General features: G+C 40.0%; 2 protein-coding genes across 3 annotated transcripts in view; one reads left to right on the forward strand and one right to left on the reverse strand.

Moving 5' to 3' along the window:
• The window catches only part of LOC106921405 (ankyrin-3-like), a 139,585-nt gene that overhangs the window by 70,830 nt on the left and 47,164 nt on the right, over window positions 1-21,591 (reverse strand). For both annotated transcript variants that reach the window (XM_088016307.1, XM_088016306.1), the window contains exons 2-4: window positions 4,964-5,065; window positions 3,976-4,074; window positions 1,585-1,683 (exon numbers count right to left, since the gene is read on the reverse strand). In XM_088016307.1, coding sequence (XP_087872433.1) covers window positions 1,585-1,683; window positions 3,976-4,074; window positions 4,964-5,065 — 300 coding nt within the window. The remainder of the gene's footprint in view (window positions 1-1,584; window positions 1,684-3,975; window positions 4,075-4,963; window positions 5,066-21,591) is intronic.
• On the forward strand, window positions 13,881-16,512 carry LOC106921406 (microfibril-associated glycoprotein 4-like). Its single transcript, XM_014993094.2, has 6 exons — window positions 13,881-13,933; window positions 14,008-14,050; window positions 14,379-14,576; window positions 15,235-15,331; window positions 15,504-15,671; window positions 15,751-16,512. The coding sequence occupies exons 2-6, from the start codon at window positions 14,045-14,047 to the stop codon at window positions 15,999-16,001; spliced, it is 720 nt and encodes a 239-aa protein (XP_014848580.1). The 5' UTR covers window positions 13,881-13,933; window positions 14,008-14,044; the 3' UTR covers window positions 16,002-16,512.

Raw genomic sequence — 21,591 nt, forward strand, 5'->3', positions numbered from 1 at the left:
CATTCCAGCATCACTGTCTCATTTTCATTTTGAAAAAGGTTTAAACACCCTTTGCCTGATCTCCGTATATAAATTGTATAAAGCACTATGTCTAAGAGTTGATCACCCACATCCCACCCAGAAACAGCAAAAGCTGGCTGTTTTTTTTTTTTTTTTTAAAGCAGAGAGAACTGCAGTAGCCCTCTCGTGATGTGCATACTGTCGCCTCCACACATACCTCTCACCTGATAGCAGTGGAGATAAAACCTGACCTGCTGCCGGGGTTACTGTGGAGTATGTGTTTGTTTTTGAGAGGCTGCTACTTGACAGCACATCACCAAACACATCGCTCAATAGTCGGCCTTTTGTTGCTATTTCGACTTGTTTTCTTTTTTAAAATTTGCAAAAATTTTAAGAGGAGAAATGATTGCTAACAGCCAGACTTTTCTGTAAACTTTCAAAGTGGCCTTGATCGATGTGTCTTTCCTTTTCTTTCATTTTAGTCTAGAATGTGCATGAAAGCACATGTTGTTCCAAAAGCAACAACAGAACAGCTCTTCAATGGAGAAATACTTTTTTTATTAACAATCTAACATTAAGGGGTTAACAAGACACATAACTTGCTATAGGTTTCATGTGTACAGTTATGTTTTTCAATAATAATCTGGAGGATTTCACTGTATTATTCCACGTTTTTATTTTTATGGAGGTAAATATCTACAGCAATCAAACTCCTAATTTTCCTGGCTGAATATTTGTTCAAAGAGATTTTGTGTTGGGTCTAAATCAATCGGCTGTACATTGCTGTGAATTCAGGACTCCTGCAAGATAATGTCTGATGGATTAAGAGAAATCCTGCAGCCGCAGCACTGCAGCGGAGCCAGAATTGAACAAACTGTTTGAAACGAGCGTTAAAAGGGCCACAAAGATTTCCTGCAAGGCAAGCATCTCAGTGTTTGAACTAGGCTTGATTGTGTTCATCAATCACGCAAAAAAATTCTCATGTAGATCAACAGAATCACTTCCACTAGCATTTAGTCAACAGACACAAATTAATGGGCGTGATAATAGGACATAAAAATGACTAAGCTCCACACACGTCCGGGTTTTTATTTATTTACTCTCAACTGCTCAGCATGTTCAGCTTTTGGTACTGATCCATTTCCGTGCCTCGTGATTTACTGAATGTTATAATAAAACGTCCCCCTCCCCCATCACTGACAGGCTCCAGCAAAATGAAATTCATGATTTTTCTCAAGAGCCATAGCTGGAGTTTCAATGCAGCCTTACACATATCAATAACAACTTATTGTATTTTCCTACTCTCAGCAGCTTCTGCCAAGGTTTTGACTTTGACATTATTATGGGTCCTCTGGTCACAGAGTCCACTGTGTGCGTGTGTGTGTGTGTGTGTGTAAACGTGCGTGTCGACTATTGAATATAGGCCAGGCTGCACTGCAAAACTGCTGACTCAGCACACACACAGTCCCCAGATGGATGATGTGTGTACAGCAGCTTGCGCACACATTCATCTGTATGCGTGCGCACACTCCACTACGCTTCGCACCGTGGGTGTGTGTGTGTGTGCGTGTGTGTGTGTCGTACCTGGGACTGCGCGTTGACGTTTGCGCCATTTGTGACGAGCTCCTTCACCACTTCATTCTGCCCGGCGAGGGACGCGATGTGCAGTGCGGTGTTCCCTTTCTGTTCGAGCAAACAAGCAGGAAACAAAGATGACTTCCGAGGCGTGGGCCATGGCGCGAAAGCTACAGACCGCCACTTCAAACGGTGCGAAAACATCCAGATGAAGTGGATTATCTCTCAATGAAAAGAGAAAAATAAAATTAGAGCTTTAGAATTAGTTGGTAATACATTCATGACAACTTGATAGTAATTAAGCCTTGAAACTGAACTGATGTTACCTCTAACCCAGAAGAAGATTCTAATTTTCATTCATGTTTAAAGGCTGCAAGATGTGTCCGGTATGATGGGAAATTAGACAAGGTAGCTGCTTTATTGCTTTTGCTTCACATAAACTTAAAATCAAGGAATGACCAACAATCTTCAGTGATTCATTTACTGTGAATCTCGGTACATAAACTCTGAAAAAACCGTTCATATTCTCTTTTTCTTTAAAAAAAAAAAAAAGGCTTTGATAAAAGTTTTATCTGCATTCCTGTGGAGAAAAAGCAGGATTTTGTCACTAATATTGGCAGATTTTAAAAATGTGTTTGAATGCAAACTCTGTAAAACACAGTGGTATTGGATTTTTTTTTTTTTTTTACCCATTTTTGTCTGAATTGGCTCTGGAAAATATTACTGAAAATGCAGCCAGTAGAAAAACGACTCCAGAAAACTATCTGGAAAGATTACCTGGGGAAAACGCCACTGTAGTGAAAAACAAAGAACATGTTCACCATCACGTTTGACTGAAACGTAATGTGGCATCTTTGAGAAGTGTAAAATCATAAAAGTATATTTTTAAAATCCCACCGAAGCTAATTTTAACGTGATCATGTGTTTCACTACGTTAAACCTAAAAATGGCAAAGCTCTCAGCAAATCTTTCTGCTTGAAAAGATAGAAAATAATGCTTTTTCTATTATAGTTGGAATAGTGATGTGTGACGCCATGAGCGTTTTGCTGCATTGCTTCTAAAATCCTGTAAATGAATTCGGCATTTAATAGATAATTTATATTTCATTCATATGGCTGAAAATTCTGTCCACCTGATGACATGTACAAGTGTTGTTTAGATTTCTTTTAAGTTTTGAAAGTCTTAATCTTCTTACAGACGGTTTTACACAAAGTCTGAAGTAATAATCTGCCTCAGGAATCGAACTCAGCAAACCATATACGTTTTTTGATCTCAAAAACTGTTTCAGTTCAGCAGATAAAAGTTTCACAATTCTCACTTGAATTGTGATAAAACTCACATTTAGAGATTTCTGAACAAAATCTCAATATATGGAAAAATCACACAAGCAGCACTAGAACTTACGCAGTGAGAGAAACAATAAGCGCAACAATCAGATGTACATGTTTGATAAGTGTGTTGAAGTGGTTGTTACCACACACACGCACGCACGCACACACCCACACGTGCACGCTAACTGATTAAATGGATGCACCTGTTTCATGTCTGAAAGCTACATAAAGCAGCAGCTGTTGTCTTTCTGTCATTCCTGCTGCCGCTGTTGCTCAGAAAAACTCAATCCTATTCAATGCAGCACAGAAATAGGCCAGAATTTGATGTTGATATTGTATGTAACAATATCAATGTTAATATTGATATAATATTGTGGAGTACTCACTGCTTTTACAAATTTAGAATATGCTTAAAAAGTCCAGAGTATACTTACTTTGCTTTTTTTAGATTGTTATGCAGAGAGACTCCTATTTTTGTTGCCCAGGAAAGGAATTTGAACAATCTAAGAATCCAGGAGAACAGGAACATTTTGTTTTTATTACTACTTAGAATAAAAGTACGTACTTTTTTAGTACGTACGTACAAAGTAGTACGTACAAAATTTGAACGTACTAAGAAAGTCCAGACGATACCTACTCACTTTTACTTTAGTAACCCACAAGAGGGATTAGAGCAAACTAACAGGAAAAACTATCCTGGCTACTCAGAACTGGAATGAATCATCCACATTATTAGATTCTCTTTCTTCTTTTGCCCTTTCCTTTGGTTTGTGATTTCATTTGTATTTCCTTTTGAATTCATGTAAAGCACTTTGAATTGCCTTGCTGCTGAAAAATGTGCTATATACATACAATTACCTTACGCTTACAGCCAAGAAATGAATAACGTAGTGGAATAGTGTCAATATTCCAAAACCAAATCTGAATTTATCTGTCCCCCGTAGCACACAACGACTCATCTCCTAAGATGCCATTAAAGCAATGTGACTTTGGGAAAGTGCAAATTCAGCAGACTACTGTTGTGTTGCGTGATGTGTCTGTATTTATGAGGCCAATGGGTGCTACCCACCTTGGTGGCTGCATCCACGTTGGCGCCCTGCTTGATGAGTTCAGCTACCACCTCCACATGACCCTCCTTTGAGGCCAGATGGAGAGCATTTAAACCATTCTGTATGGGGAAAAAAAGAGGGAAGACAAGATGGCAGTAAGAAAGAGAGCAATCAAAACCAAGAAAAGGGTTCGATAGGTCTAACAGAAAAACAGTCTACACAACCCTGTTGAACTGCAGTTTTGTTTTTTTATGATGGAAAAACATAGGAGCAAAATACATAATTTCAGCCTTTTTTCCACAGTTAATGTAATCAAATGTATCAAATGTTTTACAGGGAAAGTAAAAATCGCAAACTGCAAAACTGGCAACATAACTGTGAACGTCTTTGGGCTAGCACTTTGTCAGAGTGCCTTTTGATTTTATGAGGAGTTATCCGCATAGACAATCTTGTCTTCACTACATTCGTCCACTTTCTGTGCAAAAAACTGTTAGACTGTAAGGTCGACTCGCCCGCCCAACCTTCTTCAGGTTACTTCACAAATTTCTTATTGGATTTAGGCCCGAGCCGTGGCTGCGTCATTCCAAAACTTCAACGTTCTTTAGGGGAAGCCAATTTTTTTTCGTTTGTTTTTGTTAAATTCGATGCTTTGGGTCTTTGTCGTGAAGAAAAATTAAGTTCCTCTTCATCTTTCAAGCGGGTCGACCTCGAGTTCACTGGGCATGAAACATACTTTCTCTCATGCTTTCGACAGACTTTGTTTTTATGAACCTTCTGCTTCAGTTTTGCCTTCCTGCTCTAAAATCCAAGCAAAGAGTCACGGAGTCTAGAAGTTAAAATACCTTATGAAAACGTCTGTTTTTCAAATTATTTTGGACATTTCAATTGTTGTAGGCTTTGCTGCATCTGGCCTTCCAGAATGGCAGTTCCAGTATTCAAGTGTCCTGAAACATTTTTCTTTTCTTTTTTCTTTCTTTCCTTTTCTGGTTATCAGTATGATACGCTTACCTGATTGCAAATGTTAATGTCGACTCCATTCTTCAGGTAATCCAAAGCTTTCTCGAGGTTTCCGGCCCGAGCTGCGCGCAGATAACAAGCGTTCACATCCGTCTGCAGAAAGAGAGAAAGCGGAGGGTTCATTATCTTGGCAATCCGCGTTAAGTAGATGCATGGCATACTCCTTTGTTGAGGCCTAATGAACATCAAAGCAATCTAAACAATTTCTGGAGCACTTAAGACGGAAACAAAGGCTCACTGATGTACAGTATGCCTCATAACATCCTCATCACCCCTGTAGCACATGCCTTCAGTAAATCCCTCAAGGCTCGTATGTTAAACATCAAATAAAAACAAGAGGTTAACATCAGGACGGTGAGCTCAGAGAGGCTGCATGTAAGCCAGAATGGGTTCAATGGTTTGTGTGGGAGCTTTTTGGCTAGAAGACATAAATTCATGAAAGAGTACACAGTTTTCAACATCTCTGTTGGATTAAACTGCCAAACGGTTGAGACATTTACCACGTCTTGGATGACGGTTTAGTTCGAACCAACACACTTTTCTTCACATGACACAGATATGATTGTAAAAAAAAATTTTATTGTCTGTGAAAGGCTGTTGAGGCCTGTGCTGATAACTCACATTAATCAAGGCAACTGTCATTCGACAAAAAAAAAAAAAAAGAAGAAAAAGTTGAACAATAAACAGTGTGGTGCTTTAATTACCAGCACGTTTTTTTTCTGATCCCAGTCTCTTCTGGAAGCGCTTTCTACACCAGGCGAGCAGCAGATCTACCGGTAATTTAATTATTCTGCCACAGCTTTCAGCTCACATGAATATACTCCTACATGTGTGATGCTATGTGTGAGAATTTTATGGTATGATTGAGTTGGTAAAAGCAAGAGAGCTGTGTTATGCACGGCTGAAACAGAAACTAAGAACCTAGTTGATATCAATGGTCAGGGTGTGTGTGTGTGTGTCTGATTTCATGACTGCAATGCTGAGCTGAGTTTCAGTCCACCCCACCCACGGAGTCAGATGTGCACATTCTCCACATACCCCTTATCCAGTTCTTGTTTTAGCACCGACTGCCAACTACTCCAGTTATTTTTAGGTGGAAATGTATTTAGATGAACATCTGAAATGCAACATTGCTTCTGCTTTTCCCAAAACATTTTCTTTGATGGTGTTGCCGCTTGATTTCTTTTTTTTTTTTCTTTTTAGAAGTGGGCAAAAGGAACAAAAGTTGACACTTCTAATGCAATGTTGCATTAAAAGTGTTTACTAAATGAAACTTCCTGACCATTCTCATAAAAATTCATGAAGACTCCTTCATGTTCATGAGAGATGCGGTCATGTTTATGAAATTGTCACCTCAGTCTTATGCACACTCCTTTAAAAAAAGTTTACTTTCAATCAAGTTGACAAAACGATCATTTCCTAATACATCTGAAGATAAATGTAAAACTAAAATGAGTAAGGTTAAAAAAACGTTGCTATGCATTTCAACTCAACTTGCCTCACAATCATTTTGACATTTTCGAAAATGTACAAACAAGCGAAACAAAGCGAGAACTGAGATGATACTAGTTTTACGTGATTTATTGACCTGTCTTGTATTACACACAACAATGTCATCTGCACTGTAATCTATGTTAATGCAGGCAGATTATTGGCTAACGCTGGTTGCTGAGCTCATTTCCCACTCGCTGAATGGTTCTTATCTCACACCATATCGCTGCACATTCACAAAGTGTGGAGGGAGGAGGGAGGGGCGCCTCACCAGACAGAGGCTGTGACATCAGACTCACTAACTCAACTGCAAGTGTACAAACCTCTAAGCAAATGGCTCATTATTACACATCCCAAAACTGCAGCTCAGGGTTTGTCTCTTTGGAAATTATAGTTCAGTTTTATCAACATTCAGAACCAAAATGGCTTTCTGCAGCGATAAACTGCCTGAGGAATGCTGCTGTTGTCATGTTTGTTTTTTTTGTTTTTGTTTTTTTAGTATTGTAGAAAATCAGAAAAAAAAAAAAAATTCACAAGTGTATTGACAGAAACTGCAATCGGATACATAACCTCACCACCTGTACAAGCAAACTTACATCGTACATTTGTCTCCATGTGTTGGATGTGTAGATATGTCCAAACATCCAGTCTACCTGGTTAAGTGAGCCCTTTTTACACCTCTAACCCCATCCAGATGCAACTCTTTTGGTTCGGATCCTGACTCTGACTGCTGAGCTTTCTCAGTGAATGTGTTAAATCTCCAGCAAAATATGTGAAAGGATTGGTTTGCTTTCTTTGTGACAAATATCAGTGTGAGTCACAACCCCTCTGAAACCTGATATTTTGTTGTTGTTTTTTCTCAACATCCGGTAAAGGAGAGACATTCATCATTCTTTTAAAAAACCATTTAAAAACAAATCAGCTCTAATTCTGACTAAGATAACTCGAAATCAGACTATCCAAACACTGCTTTTGGTATGTAATATATGACAACATGTATGAAAAAATCTGCATTAACAGATTCACCAGGTTTACAGACGGCTCTTTCTGTCACTGTTGTATGACGGCAGAACATCTCGGGATGATGTGATTCTGGGATTCCTGAAACCCTGACAGAGGTTGCGAGGCAGATTGCCAAACCTTTTCGAATGAGATGTGACTTGGCAGCATATAGAGTATAGAGTATTATTGGAGACCTAGCTCACACATCCACCCTCATAAAAAAAAACTACTCCAGCCTTTAGAAAGCCATGAATTGTTCATCGTTGATTAAACTAGACTGACACATTTTTTCATTTTGTGTAAAAGTAAACATGAGGCTGAAGATTGTAACTAAAAAGTTGATTTGTCCTGCTTTGGTAGAAAAAAAAACAACAACAACTAAACTATCCTTTGTGCCAAGTTTCTGAAAACAACAAATGCATTACTTGTTCAGTTTGAGACCTGATGCTGCTGCAAACGTCCAGGAGCAGCACCACCAAGCTGTTGATTTAAGGTGAAATTAATGAACTTGGAGGTACAGTTCCTTCTTCAACGCCACACCCACTGGCACCAAAACAACCCCACAGCATGCTGCTGCCACTATCAGGCTTAACAATCAGCAGTTTTCTTAGGTTTGAAAGCCTTCGTTTGACTCCTGTGTACAAATGGCTCAAAATTGATCTTGTCAACCACACAACACTTTTCTCTAGAGGGTATTTGAATTGTGTCAGTGGGTTTTGGAACAAGGGCTTTTTTTCCTTTGTCTGCTAGAGCTCAGTCCATGTTGCTGTTAATATGTATTTTTTCATTGCAGACTCAAATCTTGGTTATTGTGGTACATGCTATGGTTGAAATGTGACAGTAATTTACCCAAACATATCACAATTTCTGAATCAAGAAAGCCAACATTTTGTTTCTGGAATAGCCCTTACCTCGAGCCTATTCAATTTTTTGCGGCATATGCTTAAAAGTCATATAAGTGCCAGAAAACCAATCAGTTTATTTGAACTCTAACAATTCAGCAAAGAGAAGTGGTCAAAGAGCCAGCTGGAAATATGCCAAAAGGTTGTTAGGTGACTAGAAAAAATGCGAGGCATCTTTCACAGCTGCTGAAGGTCATTGGACAAAAAAAATGAGAGGAATAAGTATTTATTTCAATCTGTATGTATCAGGTTGAAATAAATACTCAGCCCACCGTGGAAAAAATACTGGCAAATACAAATACAAATTATCCTGGCAATCATGTCTGTGAGAAGTTTATGTGAAAACAGACTGAAACTCAAAGTTCTGGAAACACAACTTCACTCAGACATAAGGGCAAGTAATGTGATGGATTGATGCATCTGCAGAAATTAAATAAAGCTTTTTAGCGTTCAAAAGATCCTCAGAATGTGAGCAACAAAGCTAGTGTTTAGATAACAGTGGTAAGGATAAATGTGCCAGTTTACATAGTCATGTCAGTCATCAAGGGAACAATGGAATTGGTCCCAACAAGTGCCTTCCTATTTAAAAGAACCTTTGTGTAATTCCTCCAATAACAGATGAAACTGAATGATTTCCTCCATCTGTCACACTGGTTGGTGTCAAACTATCACTGTGTTGTTCATCACATCATTATACCATCCAGACTGCGGGGGTTATCAGTGGAAAGAATCTGCCAATTACGGAGACAAAAATAATAATAATTAAAAAAAAAAACAATTTAATGATGTTGACAAGTTTAGTCACAAACCGGGTTGAGATAGAGGAGACAAATGGTGACTATATGTGGAGAAGGAAACAACATCTACACCATAATGTGTAATGATTATGGTTGTTTCTTTACAGTTAAAAGAAAAAAAAAAACATGTCAAAAGTAGTAGGCAGCAATGCATGAAAAGCTGAGTAGCATGATATAACAAAGAAAAAACACAGAGGGGACATTATAGCCTTTTGTCACATTGGGAGACTAAAAGTGTAACAGGGAAGTCAAGATCAAGACAAGTTCTTATAGATACTTCATAAAAGTATTCAAAGTTGTTGTTTTTTTTACACATTTTGTTGCGTTACAACAAACTTAAAAAAATCGATAGAAATTTATGTGACAGGCCACTGCAAAGTATCTCATAAAAATGTAATCAAATGAAATAAAACTTTATTATTATATTTTAACAAGCAACAATCTAAGAAGGCAATTGCTTATGAAACTAGTTTTTTTAATAGTTTTTTTTTTTTTTTTCGTTTCTTAGGAGATTTTCTGTCGGAGTACCCTGTTGCAAATTGTACTACATTTTACAAGATGAATAAAGGAAACATGGAGTATAAGTGGAATGAGAATTATACATAATTTATAAAAAACATTTACAAATTAAAATCTGTCAAGTGGACTGATCACATGAGTTCAGCTCTCTTTCGTCTGATAAATGGAGTAATTTAATCTCTGTATGAATCCAGCTGTTCTGTCCTCAGAGGGCATTTAGAGAGGATAAGTACACAAAAATACCACAAAGATAAAGGGAGACGAGTCAAAAGATGGCAACTTGTCCTGAACAAGGAGGTGGCAGTGAATTGATGTGAGGGCCCCTCTACTTTAGTGGGGACAGAGAAGCTGGTCAGAGTTGCTTGAAAACAGATGGGAGTTAAATACGGGCTAATCCTATGAGAAAACTATTAAAGCTTTATAATTAACCCTCTGATGCGTGAGTGACTGACTAAACAGTCTTCCGTGAGTGGGTCCTTTTTGACCCGGGTTACAATCAATGTGTTTTTTATGCTACTTTTGTCAGTTTGATTCAAAATAATGTTTTGTATAATACTTTCTACCGTGTTTTATTTCACACAAGAGTTATTTCATGTTTGAAATATTTTCATTTTTCTACAAAGCTCATGACCATAGATGAGGGTAGGAACATAGATTGCCCAGCAAATCAAGAGCTTTGCTTTTTGGCTCAGCTCTCTCTTCACCACGACAGACCGGTACAGCGCCCGCTTCACTGCAGACGCTGCGCCAATCCGCCTGTCGATCTCCTGCTCCATTTTTCCCTCATTGGTGAACAAGATCCTGAGATACTTGAACTCCTCCACTTGGGGAAGGACTTCCTCCCCCTGACCCAAAGAAGGCACTCTATTTCTGGCTCATTTGTTTATGCATTTATTTCTATAGCTATGAATTTTTATGTTATTTATTGAGATGGTAAAAGAAAGAACCTTGAACACATTGATCAGCAGGTTTTGTATGTCATTCAACACATTCTCTCTCTTGGTTTTCTCATCCAGGGTGTCAGACACACGCAGACACACACACACACACACACACACACAATACACATGCACAATAAAGTATAGGTGGTATTGCTAGCTAGTTGGTTGGTTAGATAACTAGTGTTGGCTAACTTTGAAGAAGGCTAATATGTTGATTCGTGACAATAATGCTGTCACAATACTCATGATTGACACACACAGACACATAATACACATGCACACTAAAGTATAGGTGGAATTGCTAGCTAGTTGGTTAGATAACTAGTGTTGGCTAACTTTGAAGAAGGCTAATATGCTAATATGATACACACAAACACATTTGTGAGATAAAAAAATAAATGTAAGAGTTCTTGCTGTGTAAAATAAGATTATTCAGGGGTGACACTTAGGTCTCAGTGTGTTTGGTTCACAAAAAATGTTTTCCTGACAGTCACAGTTGGTAAGAAACAAAGATTCCCATTAAATTCCATAGGAAATGAATGCGGGTCATTTTGGACCCACTCACGGAAGAATAGGGTAGTAACATAAAACATGCTATTTCTTAAAATGTATAAAAGGTAAATTAAAAATTTTAATTGCATGATATCAGTAACATGTTTCTTGAGGAAAACCTTGAATATGAAGTGATGAAAACTTTTCATTACAAAGATATTGCAAAAAGATGACTTCACCGGGTCAAAAAGGACCCACTTACGCATCAGAGGGTTAAGAAATAGACAAGAATTATGTTCAAGTATCTAGGCAGCATCCATCAACCCAAAGACTGTCCAAGCCAAACCATGATTTCCAGTCTCTTTATGCGTGGTATTGTTCAGTTTCCCCTCTTTGTGTGTTTTTGTGATGTGAAACCAACTCCTCAAGGAAAATTTATCTGAGTTAGATAAGATGTAGACTGCTCATAATTAACTCCCATAATCTCAGTTCAGAAAATCTGAACTATCCCTTTAAGAAGGCTCATACTGCATAGTGCATATCGCATATCACTGTCACCGTTTCATACTGTAACGACTGTCTTTTGTCTTTTTAGTTAATGCTGCAGTTATCAAACATCAATCAGACATGGTCGTCCAATTTATTTTAATTTCTCCTGCCTGAGGTTTTTTCGCCTCTACTCCCACAAACACACTAGTTTCTTCCACTGCCCAAGGTCAGGTGCCTCTATCTATATTAGCATGTAACATGAAACAGTATATGCAGAACTCTGAATGTCCATACTCTGCAGCACAAACGCAGCAGCCATTTATAAACGTATAACCAGAGTGAAGGGTTACACTGAGACACACGCATGCATTCACATCCACACAGCCGCGCACTGCAGCAGAGTGGTGCAGTAAAGTTATCACTGCGACCTGTCCCATCAGCTCAGCCTATAACATCAACCGCTAATGTCCCATCGCTCAACCAGTAGCCTCCATAGCATCACTGAATCCCACCCTAACAGATTCTACACACGTCAGCATGTGTGTAGAATCCATTGCGAGAGATGAAGCCTGATTACAGTCAATGACGTTACAGTGAACTACAGCGAGGACTTACTTCTGCCAAGTATTCTGCTGCTTCCTCCACTGCCATGTTTGTCAGCCTGCAGCTTAAAGTGTGAAACCTGAGCACTCAATGACTGTGGCAGCTAGCCCTGGCCTGGAAGCCAGGGAGAGAGGGATGGGGGCAAGAAAAGAGAGAGAGAGGGGAGGTCCTCACAGAGAGTGAGAGAGAGAGAATGAGAGAGAGAGATAGTGGTATTTTGTCAAAGCTAAAAATACCTGGCAATGAGTGAGAAAGTCCAGAACAAGAAAGAAAAGCTTCAACGACAATCTGGAACAAGCTCTCACTGGAGCAACAAGAGCTCTGAGGACAACATGCTGCTCTGTATGTGACAAAATTATACCACCGGCTGGGAAAAGTTGAACATGTACAATTCTGAGCCTTTACTTTAACGTTAATTCCATTCTAACATTTGTTAGAATCTACTTTGACATACTTGGGATTTCACGAGAAACAAAGTAGTCCATTATTGTCGTCAAGTGGAAGAAAAATAAAACTCAACATTCAAAACGTTTAATAAATAAAATTCTCAAAAAATAACCGGAAGTCAGTTTTTTATATAGTAAAGGCAATAAATACACATGTATATACTGCTTTTACAGTTTTTTTTTTTTTACTATTTTCAATAAGCACTGTGCGACTGCTATCTGAGAAAGTTGCTATGTAAAAAATAATATTGACTTACTTATATGTTTTCTGTAATCAACAAAGAGCATCATGAAAACCACTAAACACGGCAGACAGGTCATAAAAAAACCTTGTGGAAAAGGTTGGGTTATAAAACAATATCCAACGACTTGAACATCTAACAGAGAACTCTTGAATTCATCATCTGACCTGCCCATATCTGCACGTTGCACAGAAAGTAAAGTATTTGTGCTTAGTTGGATTTTTTTTGTTTCTTGTAAAAATGCTTCTAGCCGATACAACTCATATCACTGCAAAGCTTGCTTATTATTGCTTTAAATTGGTGCCACGTATTTGCATCCAGCAAAAACAGCTTTTAGTAGAGATACTGTCATTGTGTGGAGAACTGTCTCCCTGGAAGCGTTCTCAAATCATCGAAATATAGACATGACGTTCTGCTTTAGATAGATTTCTCAGTCTATCTCCAGACCTACGAATCGCTAGGGAGACATACTGATTCTCAAGTCTAAATGCACTCCGAAAACATCTGGAAGCAAAGATGAACCAGCTTCAAATTTGTGAAAACAACTCAGAGTAGCTGACCCACGTTTGACCCACAATCCTCATCCTGAAAAAGTCCCAGACAGGCAAAACACCTTTTAACTGACCAATAGCTTTCCTCTTCACTACATGAAATGTCCTGTTGGATGCAGAAAATTAGGCACTTGAATCATTATATGAGAATTACTATTGTATTTTTTTATGTCTAGAAGTAACAGTCATGTTTTGGAGTGGCCCCAGCCAACCTGCTTAATGAGGTAAAGGACAAGGAAGCCCTGCAATCTCAAAGATTTTGCGTTAATTCCGTTAAAACTAATCAGGAAGCGATTTAGGCAGCACAGTTACAGCATTTGTACATGTGACACACCAATATTTCCGAATCAGTGAGAAAATAAACAGTATGACTTCAGGGGAAAACCAGGGAAAATACCGAGTGTCGCAACCAGCGGAGCTGCAGTAATATAAAAGAATGTGTTCAGCCAGTAAACTGATTGTGGTGTGACTACTCTCCTAAATAGGGTAAGTACGTGAATGATTGGTTTAAATGGAATTGAATTCAGAAATCATTAAACATGTGTATGCTCTCTTTTCAGCCAGTCGTGTTTCCAAATAAAAGGAGCCGATATCACAATGATGGTGAGAGTTGTAATAAAGAAAACTGACTGTCGGTGTCATTGCAACCACAAAGATTTTCTCTTATTTTTGAACATATTCTCCAGCCTTACTTGCCCAACCGATTTCTGAAGTAAAACATTGCTTTATTAGTTTAACATTCGTTTTCTTAGAAATACATTTGCAGCATCAAACCCCACCCCCCCCCCTCCAAGAATAGATCTGTTTTTTTTTTCTTATATAATTTTCTGAATTTCTTCTGTATTTTCTGTTGCGCTTCCTTTTGAATCCTGTTTTCTTCAGAGTAACAGGACAAAAAATGAATTTATGCATTTTCATCTCTAATCTGCAGCTCAGAGTTGTGTTGGCATTGCTGTTGCCGGCGGCTGCGTATCAGTCGCCTCGGCCCAGAGACTGCAGCGACGTCTACAGGTCTGGCTCGGGTCTGGACGGAGTTTACGCCATCTACCCAGCGGGCCCCACCTCTCCTGTGCTGGCTTACTGTGACATGGGCAAAGACGACCTCGGTGGCTCTGCAGAAAAATGGACGGTGAGGATGAGCGAGCAAAGTTCACTACAAAACAAACAAGTAGCTTGTTTTTTGTTTTTGTTTCCAGAGGTCACCCATCTGTTTAATGTCTGGGCTTTTATCCCCCTGCTAAGCTCTGACTTTATCATAACTTTAAAGCTGTGCTTGTTTATGTTTTTATAGGCGTAGTAAAGCCAACCAAAACCATTAGATGTTAAACCGTACAATAATGCAAAATTGTCAGATAATTAAGTGTTTTGCATTACACATTTAATTAACTAACTAATAAATGAATTAAAACCTGGGAGTCCATTGATATAATTTTAGGATTTTAGGCAGCCTGCCCTCAGGGTGAAATTGGTTGGATAGCCAGATTTCGGTATCCTGGTATTTTTTCTTAATGTCTTTCACTGTAGATTGTTTTCCACACTGATTTCAGATTCGTTTGAGACTACATTTAATGAACTCATAAAATGCTACCATCTTCTTTCTGAAGCTCTCAGGCAGCTGTTTCAGTTTCATCATGATGCTGCTCACCCTCGCTTCAACCCAAACCTACATAGCGACAACCTAAGTTTTCGTAAAATTGTGATGTTCTAATCAAGTGTGTCTGCTTATTTCAGGCATTTTCAGAAATAATTACTATTATGATGATTTTTCTGTCTTCGTTTACAGTCAGGTGATTCAGAGAAGACAGGATGGCACAGTCAACTTCTTCATGAAGTGGGATCATTACAAATCTGGATTTGGGAATGCTGCTGGAGAGTACTGGTTGGGTATGACGAAACTAATCATGCAAAACAAGAGAAGAAACTCTCACCATCCTAAGAACTTTAATTTAGACCTAAAAATATACGTAATAAGATTCGTTCCCTTTCCAGACTTACCCAGACTACACAGAAACCCACTTACACATTGAAAGTTTAATTTTGTTTGTTTGTTTTTTAGGCCTGGAAGTAATGCACCTGCTGACTCAAGACAGAAACTATGAGCTGAGGGTGGACATGGAGGACTTCGATGGTCAAAAGGTGTTTGCTCATTATTCTGCCTTCTCTGTTGGTCCAGAGTCTGAGGGATACAAGCTGAACCTGGGAAGTTTCATAAATGGGGCAGCAGGTAAGACACCTAGTTCTTAATCAATAGCTTTTAGAATGACTGCAATTTTTTTTTTATAATTATGATTTTCTTCCAATAGGAGACTCTCTAAGCTATCACAGCGGAAAGAAATTCACGACCACTGACAAAGATCAAGACGAGCATGACTCAAACTGTGCCAGGCTCACATATGGTGGGTTCTGGTATAGGGACTGTTTCAACGCCAACCCAAACGGTATCTACACCTGGGGTCCTTCACCCCATGCAGCTGGTGTCCAATGGAAGACTTTCAAAGGGCTTGACAATTCTCTAAAAACCATGATAATGAAGATCAGACCAGTTGATGGGTAAAACCAGGAGAAAGACATCATGAATATGGCCGAACGCATTAACACATTTCCTTATTACAGACAACACACAACTCCAGTTGTCTTCAAATGTTCAAACAACAGAGGGAGAAGTTTTTGAATTTTAATGTTTTTGAAAATGATTTATTAATCCCAAGAGGGATTTGTGGCTTACATTCCCTCTGGAGGCTGACAATGACTGGACAACTTTCTAACATCAATATTCCCCTGTGGTTTTGTTTTGTTGATTCATTACACAGACATGGCATATTATTAAAAAATCCTGCTATTGGCCTTATACACTTTTCAAATTTGCTAATAAACTGAATTTGGGCTTTTTTATGTTATCTGTCAATCATGATACAGATAAAAACACTAAAGCCGCTCTGGTTGAATTAAATTTGTATATACGAGTTTTACCTTCTAAATGAAATTATTGAAATGCATTTTTTCATGAAAATTATACTTCTTAACGATGCACTTGTGAATAAATGACTTGACTTGAAAACAGACAAGCAGATCTCTGCTCATTAAAATTCAAGTCCTCTGCCAGTCCCTGGTGGTCAGGCAGTAGTACTGCAAGAACTGCGGCAGAAGACAGGCGCTTGTCTTTAAGCAGTGATAAGATGACCTAAAGAGTATCTAAAGTTCAAGTTTCCTTTCATTGTGAGGAGATGACATTAGAAAAAATAAATAAACAGTATTTCTACTTTATTAATTTAGTTTGTAAGTGACATTAGGATGTGGGCAGGTTTGAAGTTCTGCGATGCATTTGTATACTCTTGACACCCAAACAACAGACGCTGATAAAAACAAGGTGTTTGGGGTTTGTGTGTATGTGTATGTTATGCTGCACCTGATTTGCTGCTGAGAGCTGCTTTCTGATTGGCTGCTGGGCCACTGCAGTCTCTGTGTTCTCACAGCACTAAAATTACAGATGGAGGAGGATCAAAAACAGCAGGCACAAACGCCTCATCGCCCCTGCTTTCTGTCACTCCTTTCACATATCCCTTAATGAGCCAGACTTGATATGTCGAGTTTTTTTGATTTTTGTTTTTTTTCCCAGTGCTGCCTCACAGATCACTCAGCACATTCTTAAAGTATTTTAAATCCCAGATTTAAGATACATGCCCTGAACATGAGGAAGTCTTGCGCATCACTGGGTTTCATTACTATTGGCTGGCTAATGCGCACTGCTCTTTTCTCACTGGGCGACAGCAGATGACGTTGCCTTGCTTCTCCTGCTGCCGGCTGCAGACACAGAGCCCGTGCGAGGCTGAGGGTATACACATCTGTATGATACAGACTGTGAATCAGGAAGGAGCAACTGAAGACAGAGCTCAGATCTGTGCGTGTCAAAACTTTACCTCTGCAAGCACAGAAAGGTGTTGGGGGGGGTGAGCACCATCCTCTGTGGGGCTGCTCCCCGCCACCCCCAGCCCCCGTTTAACATCTCAGACAGAGACGGGGAAATGCTCATGAATAAATTAACACCAGCCTTCAACCGAAGCAAAGCACGGCACGCAGGACGTCTACAGGGATAAGCAGTGACTGTGTGGAGCGGCCATGCAAATACATTGCTCCTTTAAGATCATCTTCATCAACTACTTCCCCTCGTTATGCAGACAGCATGGACGCTATTGGATTTTTAAGATGATATCGATCCGAGTTCAGGAGGACTAACAGACGGCAGACGTGTGAAGAAGTGCTGGAACGCAGCAGTGGCTCACATTCACCGTCATATGTCAATAAGGATCAAGCGCTCATTATCGTGATAATATCGCCAGTAAAGCAGGAGCACTTCAACTGCCGCAAAGCCTCTAAAACGTGGCTGAATCATAGATTTGATGACTTTTTAAACATGCACAAAAACATTGTTTGCATGTGTGCTGCGCTCTCAACTTCACACATTAAGACAAATACAAATATCTTACAATGCAGTAGCCACTGTGCAAAAAAACACATCTATGTGAATGCTCAGGGCGTTACAGGTATAGACTCTAACTGGACCATGACATAGTTTTAAAAAAGCAGGAGCCGATAAATTAGCTAACAATACTAGAAATGACCTTAATGTGGGAGCACTGCTAGGATTTCATAGTCTCTCACATCTTGTGTCAAAGTGACAAGGATTGTATGTGTAGGATAGTATGATGGCCTGTGTAAGATGATGTGATATGATTTGCAAAAAAAAAAAAACAAGAATGAATGGAGGCCTAATCAACCTTGCATACAGCTACATAAATATATAATTTTAGCTTTACACTTGTACATTTCCTCGTTTCTGTCTGCCACCATCTCCAGGGATGTGTTGACATTTTTTTTAAACAAATTGCTGTAACTACTACCTTCTTAAAACAGGGTAGTCCTGCATGAGCAGTGGCCCTTATAGTTCACAGTGTCTAGGTTAATTAAGGAGATGTCCTAAGAATCAATAGAGCAGTTTAGCCATTTGTACAACATCAGCATCACTACTTCCACATTCTGCTGACTCTCTGGCTCTGGCATACGTAGACACTAACATTGAGAGGCGGATCTCATTTCAGTAACTTTCACTGGAACATAAAACGCTGTTAGTGCGAATGGATTATTAGATAAATCAAATTGTCCAACAACAACAACAAAAAAACACTTTAATAGTAAAAAAAATTGGGACTTAAAACAGCAACCATTTTTTTTAACATGAATACGTAAATAAATAAACACCATGTCTGAATTTACGGTGTGTCAAATTTGTGACATTCATATTCCCAGTTTATACATTTGTTGGGAAATAATGGGAAGAAAAGCAGGAAGAACATAAAACTTTTGTTTAAAGGCCAAGTAAAATTCTTGAACGAACGACACAGAAAGATTACTACAGGCCCTTCCGTAGATTTGTGCAGAAAACAAATTGCAAAATACATTTTCCTGAAACAAAAACACTGTGATGCTTAACCCAAGTAAAGCAGAAAGACACTGCCATACACAAATTAGGATCTGGCATATGTAATCCCACAATCTAAAAGCCGGTCAATGTCTAAGGCTGCAAGTGAAAAACTCTGTTCTTAGAAAAAAAAAAGTGTATATATATATATATATATATATATATATATATATATATATATATATATATATATATATATATATATATATATATATATATATATATATATATATATCTTTGGTAGTAATATATGGGATAGATGTCTAGCAGCGTATTTGTGAACAAAAAAAGAACAAAATTATCTTCTACAAAGAAGTCTGCCACTATCGTTTGAGAATAAAGTTTATCAGGTAGGAAAATCTTACTGGAGTATGTATATTACATAAAAAAAAAAAAAAATTCCCTTCTCACCCTCCGCGGGTGGTCTCTTTCATCCTCTGAGCTCGGGTCCTCTACCAGAGGCCTGGGAGCTTGAGGGTTCTGCGCAGTATCTTGGCTGTGCCTAGAACTGCACATTTCTGGACTGAGATGTCTGATGTTGTTCCTGGGATCTGTTTGAGCCACTGCTCCAGTTTGGGGGTGACTGCCCCGAGGGCCCCGATGACCACAGGCACCACTGTGGTCTTCACCTTCCAGGCCTTCTCCAGTTCCTCTCTGAGGCCCTGGTATTTCTCCAGTTTCTCATGCTCCTTTTTCCTGATGTTGTGGTCACTTGGTATTGCTACATCCACCACAACGGCTTTCCTCTGTTCTTTATCCACCACCACAATGTCCGGTTGGTTCGACATTACCATCTTGTCTGTCTGGATCTGGAAGTCCCACAGGATCTTAGCTCGGTCATTCTCCACCACCTTTGGGGGTGTCCCCCATTTTGACCTCGGGGCTTCCAGTCCATATTCTGCACAGATGTTCCTGTACACTATGCCCGCCACTTGGTTATGTCGTTCCATGTACGCTTTCCCTGCCAGCATCTTGCACCCTGCTGTTATGTGCTGGACTGTCTCAGAGGCCTCCTTGCACAACCTACACCTTGGGTCTTGTCTGGTGTGGTAGATCTGAGCTTCTATTGCTCTGGTGTTTAGGGCCTGTTCCTGGGCGGCCAGGATGAGGGCCTCCGTGCTGTCCTTGAGTCCAGCTTTCTCCAGCCATTGGTAGGATTTCCTGATATCAGCCACTTCAGTTATTTGTCGGTGGTACATCCCATGTAGGGGCTTGTCTTCCCATGATGGTTCCTCCAGCACCTCGTCCTCTGTTCCCCATTGCCTGAGACATTCGCTGAGCACATCGTCCGTTGAGGCTTTGTCCTTGATGTATTTATGGATCTTAGATGTTTCATCCTGGACAGTGGCTCTCACACTCACTAGTCCTCTGCCTCCTTCCTTACGGCTCGTGTACAGTCTCAGGGTGCTGGATTTGGGGTGGAACCAGCTGACTGTATAGCTCAGTGGGTAAGACACCAGTCTACCACCTGGGAGACCGGGGTTCGAATCCAGGTTGGGGCAAGTTACAACAGTGCAATTGAGCTATGCAGTGTGGGTCCCTAGGCAAGACCCTTGGAGCTATATAGCCTACCTCATACAATGAGAGACACTGATAAGCATGACATGCCGGCTCAGACGTCGCCCGGCCAAACAAGGTCTGCGTCAGGTGCTGGGGAACCAGAGCACCTTGATGAAAAATGGGCTACTGGAACAAGACGGAAATGGGCGAGAGACGAAAACATGGATCTGTTGGAATGCTACTACTCAAGTAACCCTAGTCAGAGGGGTTACATGCAAAGACTGAGGGTGGAATGGTTACTTCGACACCCACAGTCTACAATGACTGCCAAACAACTAGTAGCTCAGTGCTCCAACATCCGCAAACGGCAACTGCTATCACAACTTGAGATTGACGAGGTACAACACAAATGCTACGGCATAAGGGAGGAGCCCAAAGGTAAGGTCAGGGGGGAGTTAACTACTCCCCACCCCGAGACTGGGTATGCAGCCCCAGTAATGAACGAACTATCAAAGCTGAACGAGACAGCAACTGACCTGAGAGAGAGAATCGTGGCCCGAATGAACACCAGGCAACCCCGACGCCAATTACAACGGCTGAGTGAAGTACCATCAGAAAGTCTCATTGAAGATGTGAATGCAGCATTGAGAACAATCCCTACCAACACCATAACAGAAACCAATGAGCTGATATACAACTCAGCATCAGTGATCCTTGAAATGCTCGGCTATAAGAGCAACCATGAGACCCAATATCCATCATGGAAAAGACGGTTAGAGGCTAAGATCAAGATAACAAGGAGGGAAGTGAGCCAGCTGTCAGAGCTCCTAAGGGGTGCAATGAAAAGATCAGTACCCAAGAAGTACAGCCAGATGCCCATACCTGAAGCACTCGAAACTGCCAAACAAAGGCTCCAAGCCTTGGCCAGCCGCCTAAAGAGATACACAAGAGAGAATGAAGCCAGGAGGATCAACCGGCTCTTCTCCACCCAACCAGCTAAAGTGTACTCTCAATGGCAGGGTACTAACAACAGAGCAGACCCACCAAGGCTGGAGACTGAACAATACTGGAAAGGCATATGGGAAAGGGAGGCGTCCCACAACAGCAAGGCACAGTGGCTAACCTCTCTACGAGAGGACCACAGCAACCTCCCTGAACAAGCCCCGGT

This window comes from Poecilia mexicana, unplaced genomic scaffold (genome assembly GCF_051168715.1).
Source record: "Poecilia mexicana isolate PSO_F unplaced genomic scaffold, ASM5116871v1 scaffold_19, whole genome shotgun sequence".
Lineage (NCBI taxonomy): Eukaryota > Metazoa > Chordata > Actinopteri > Cyprinodontiformes > Poeciliidae > Poecilia > Poecilia mexicana.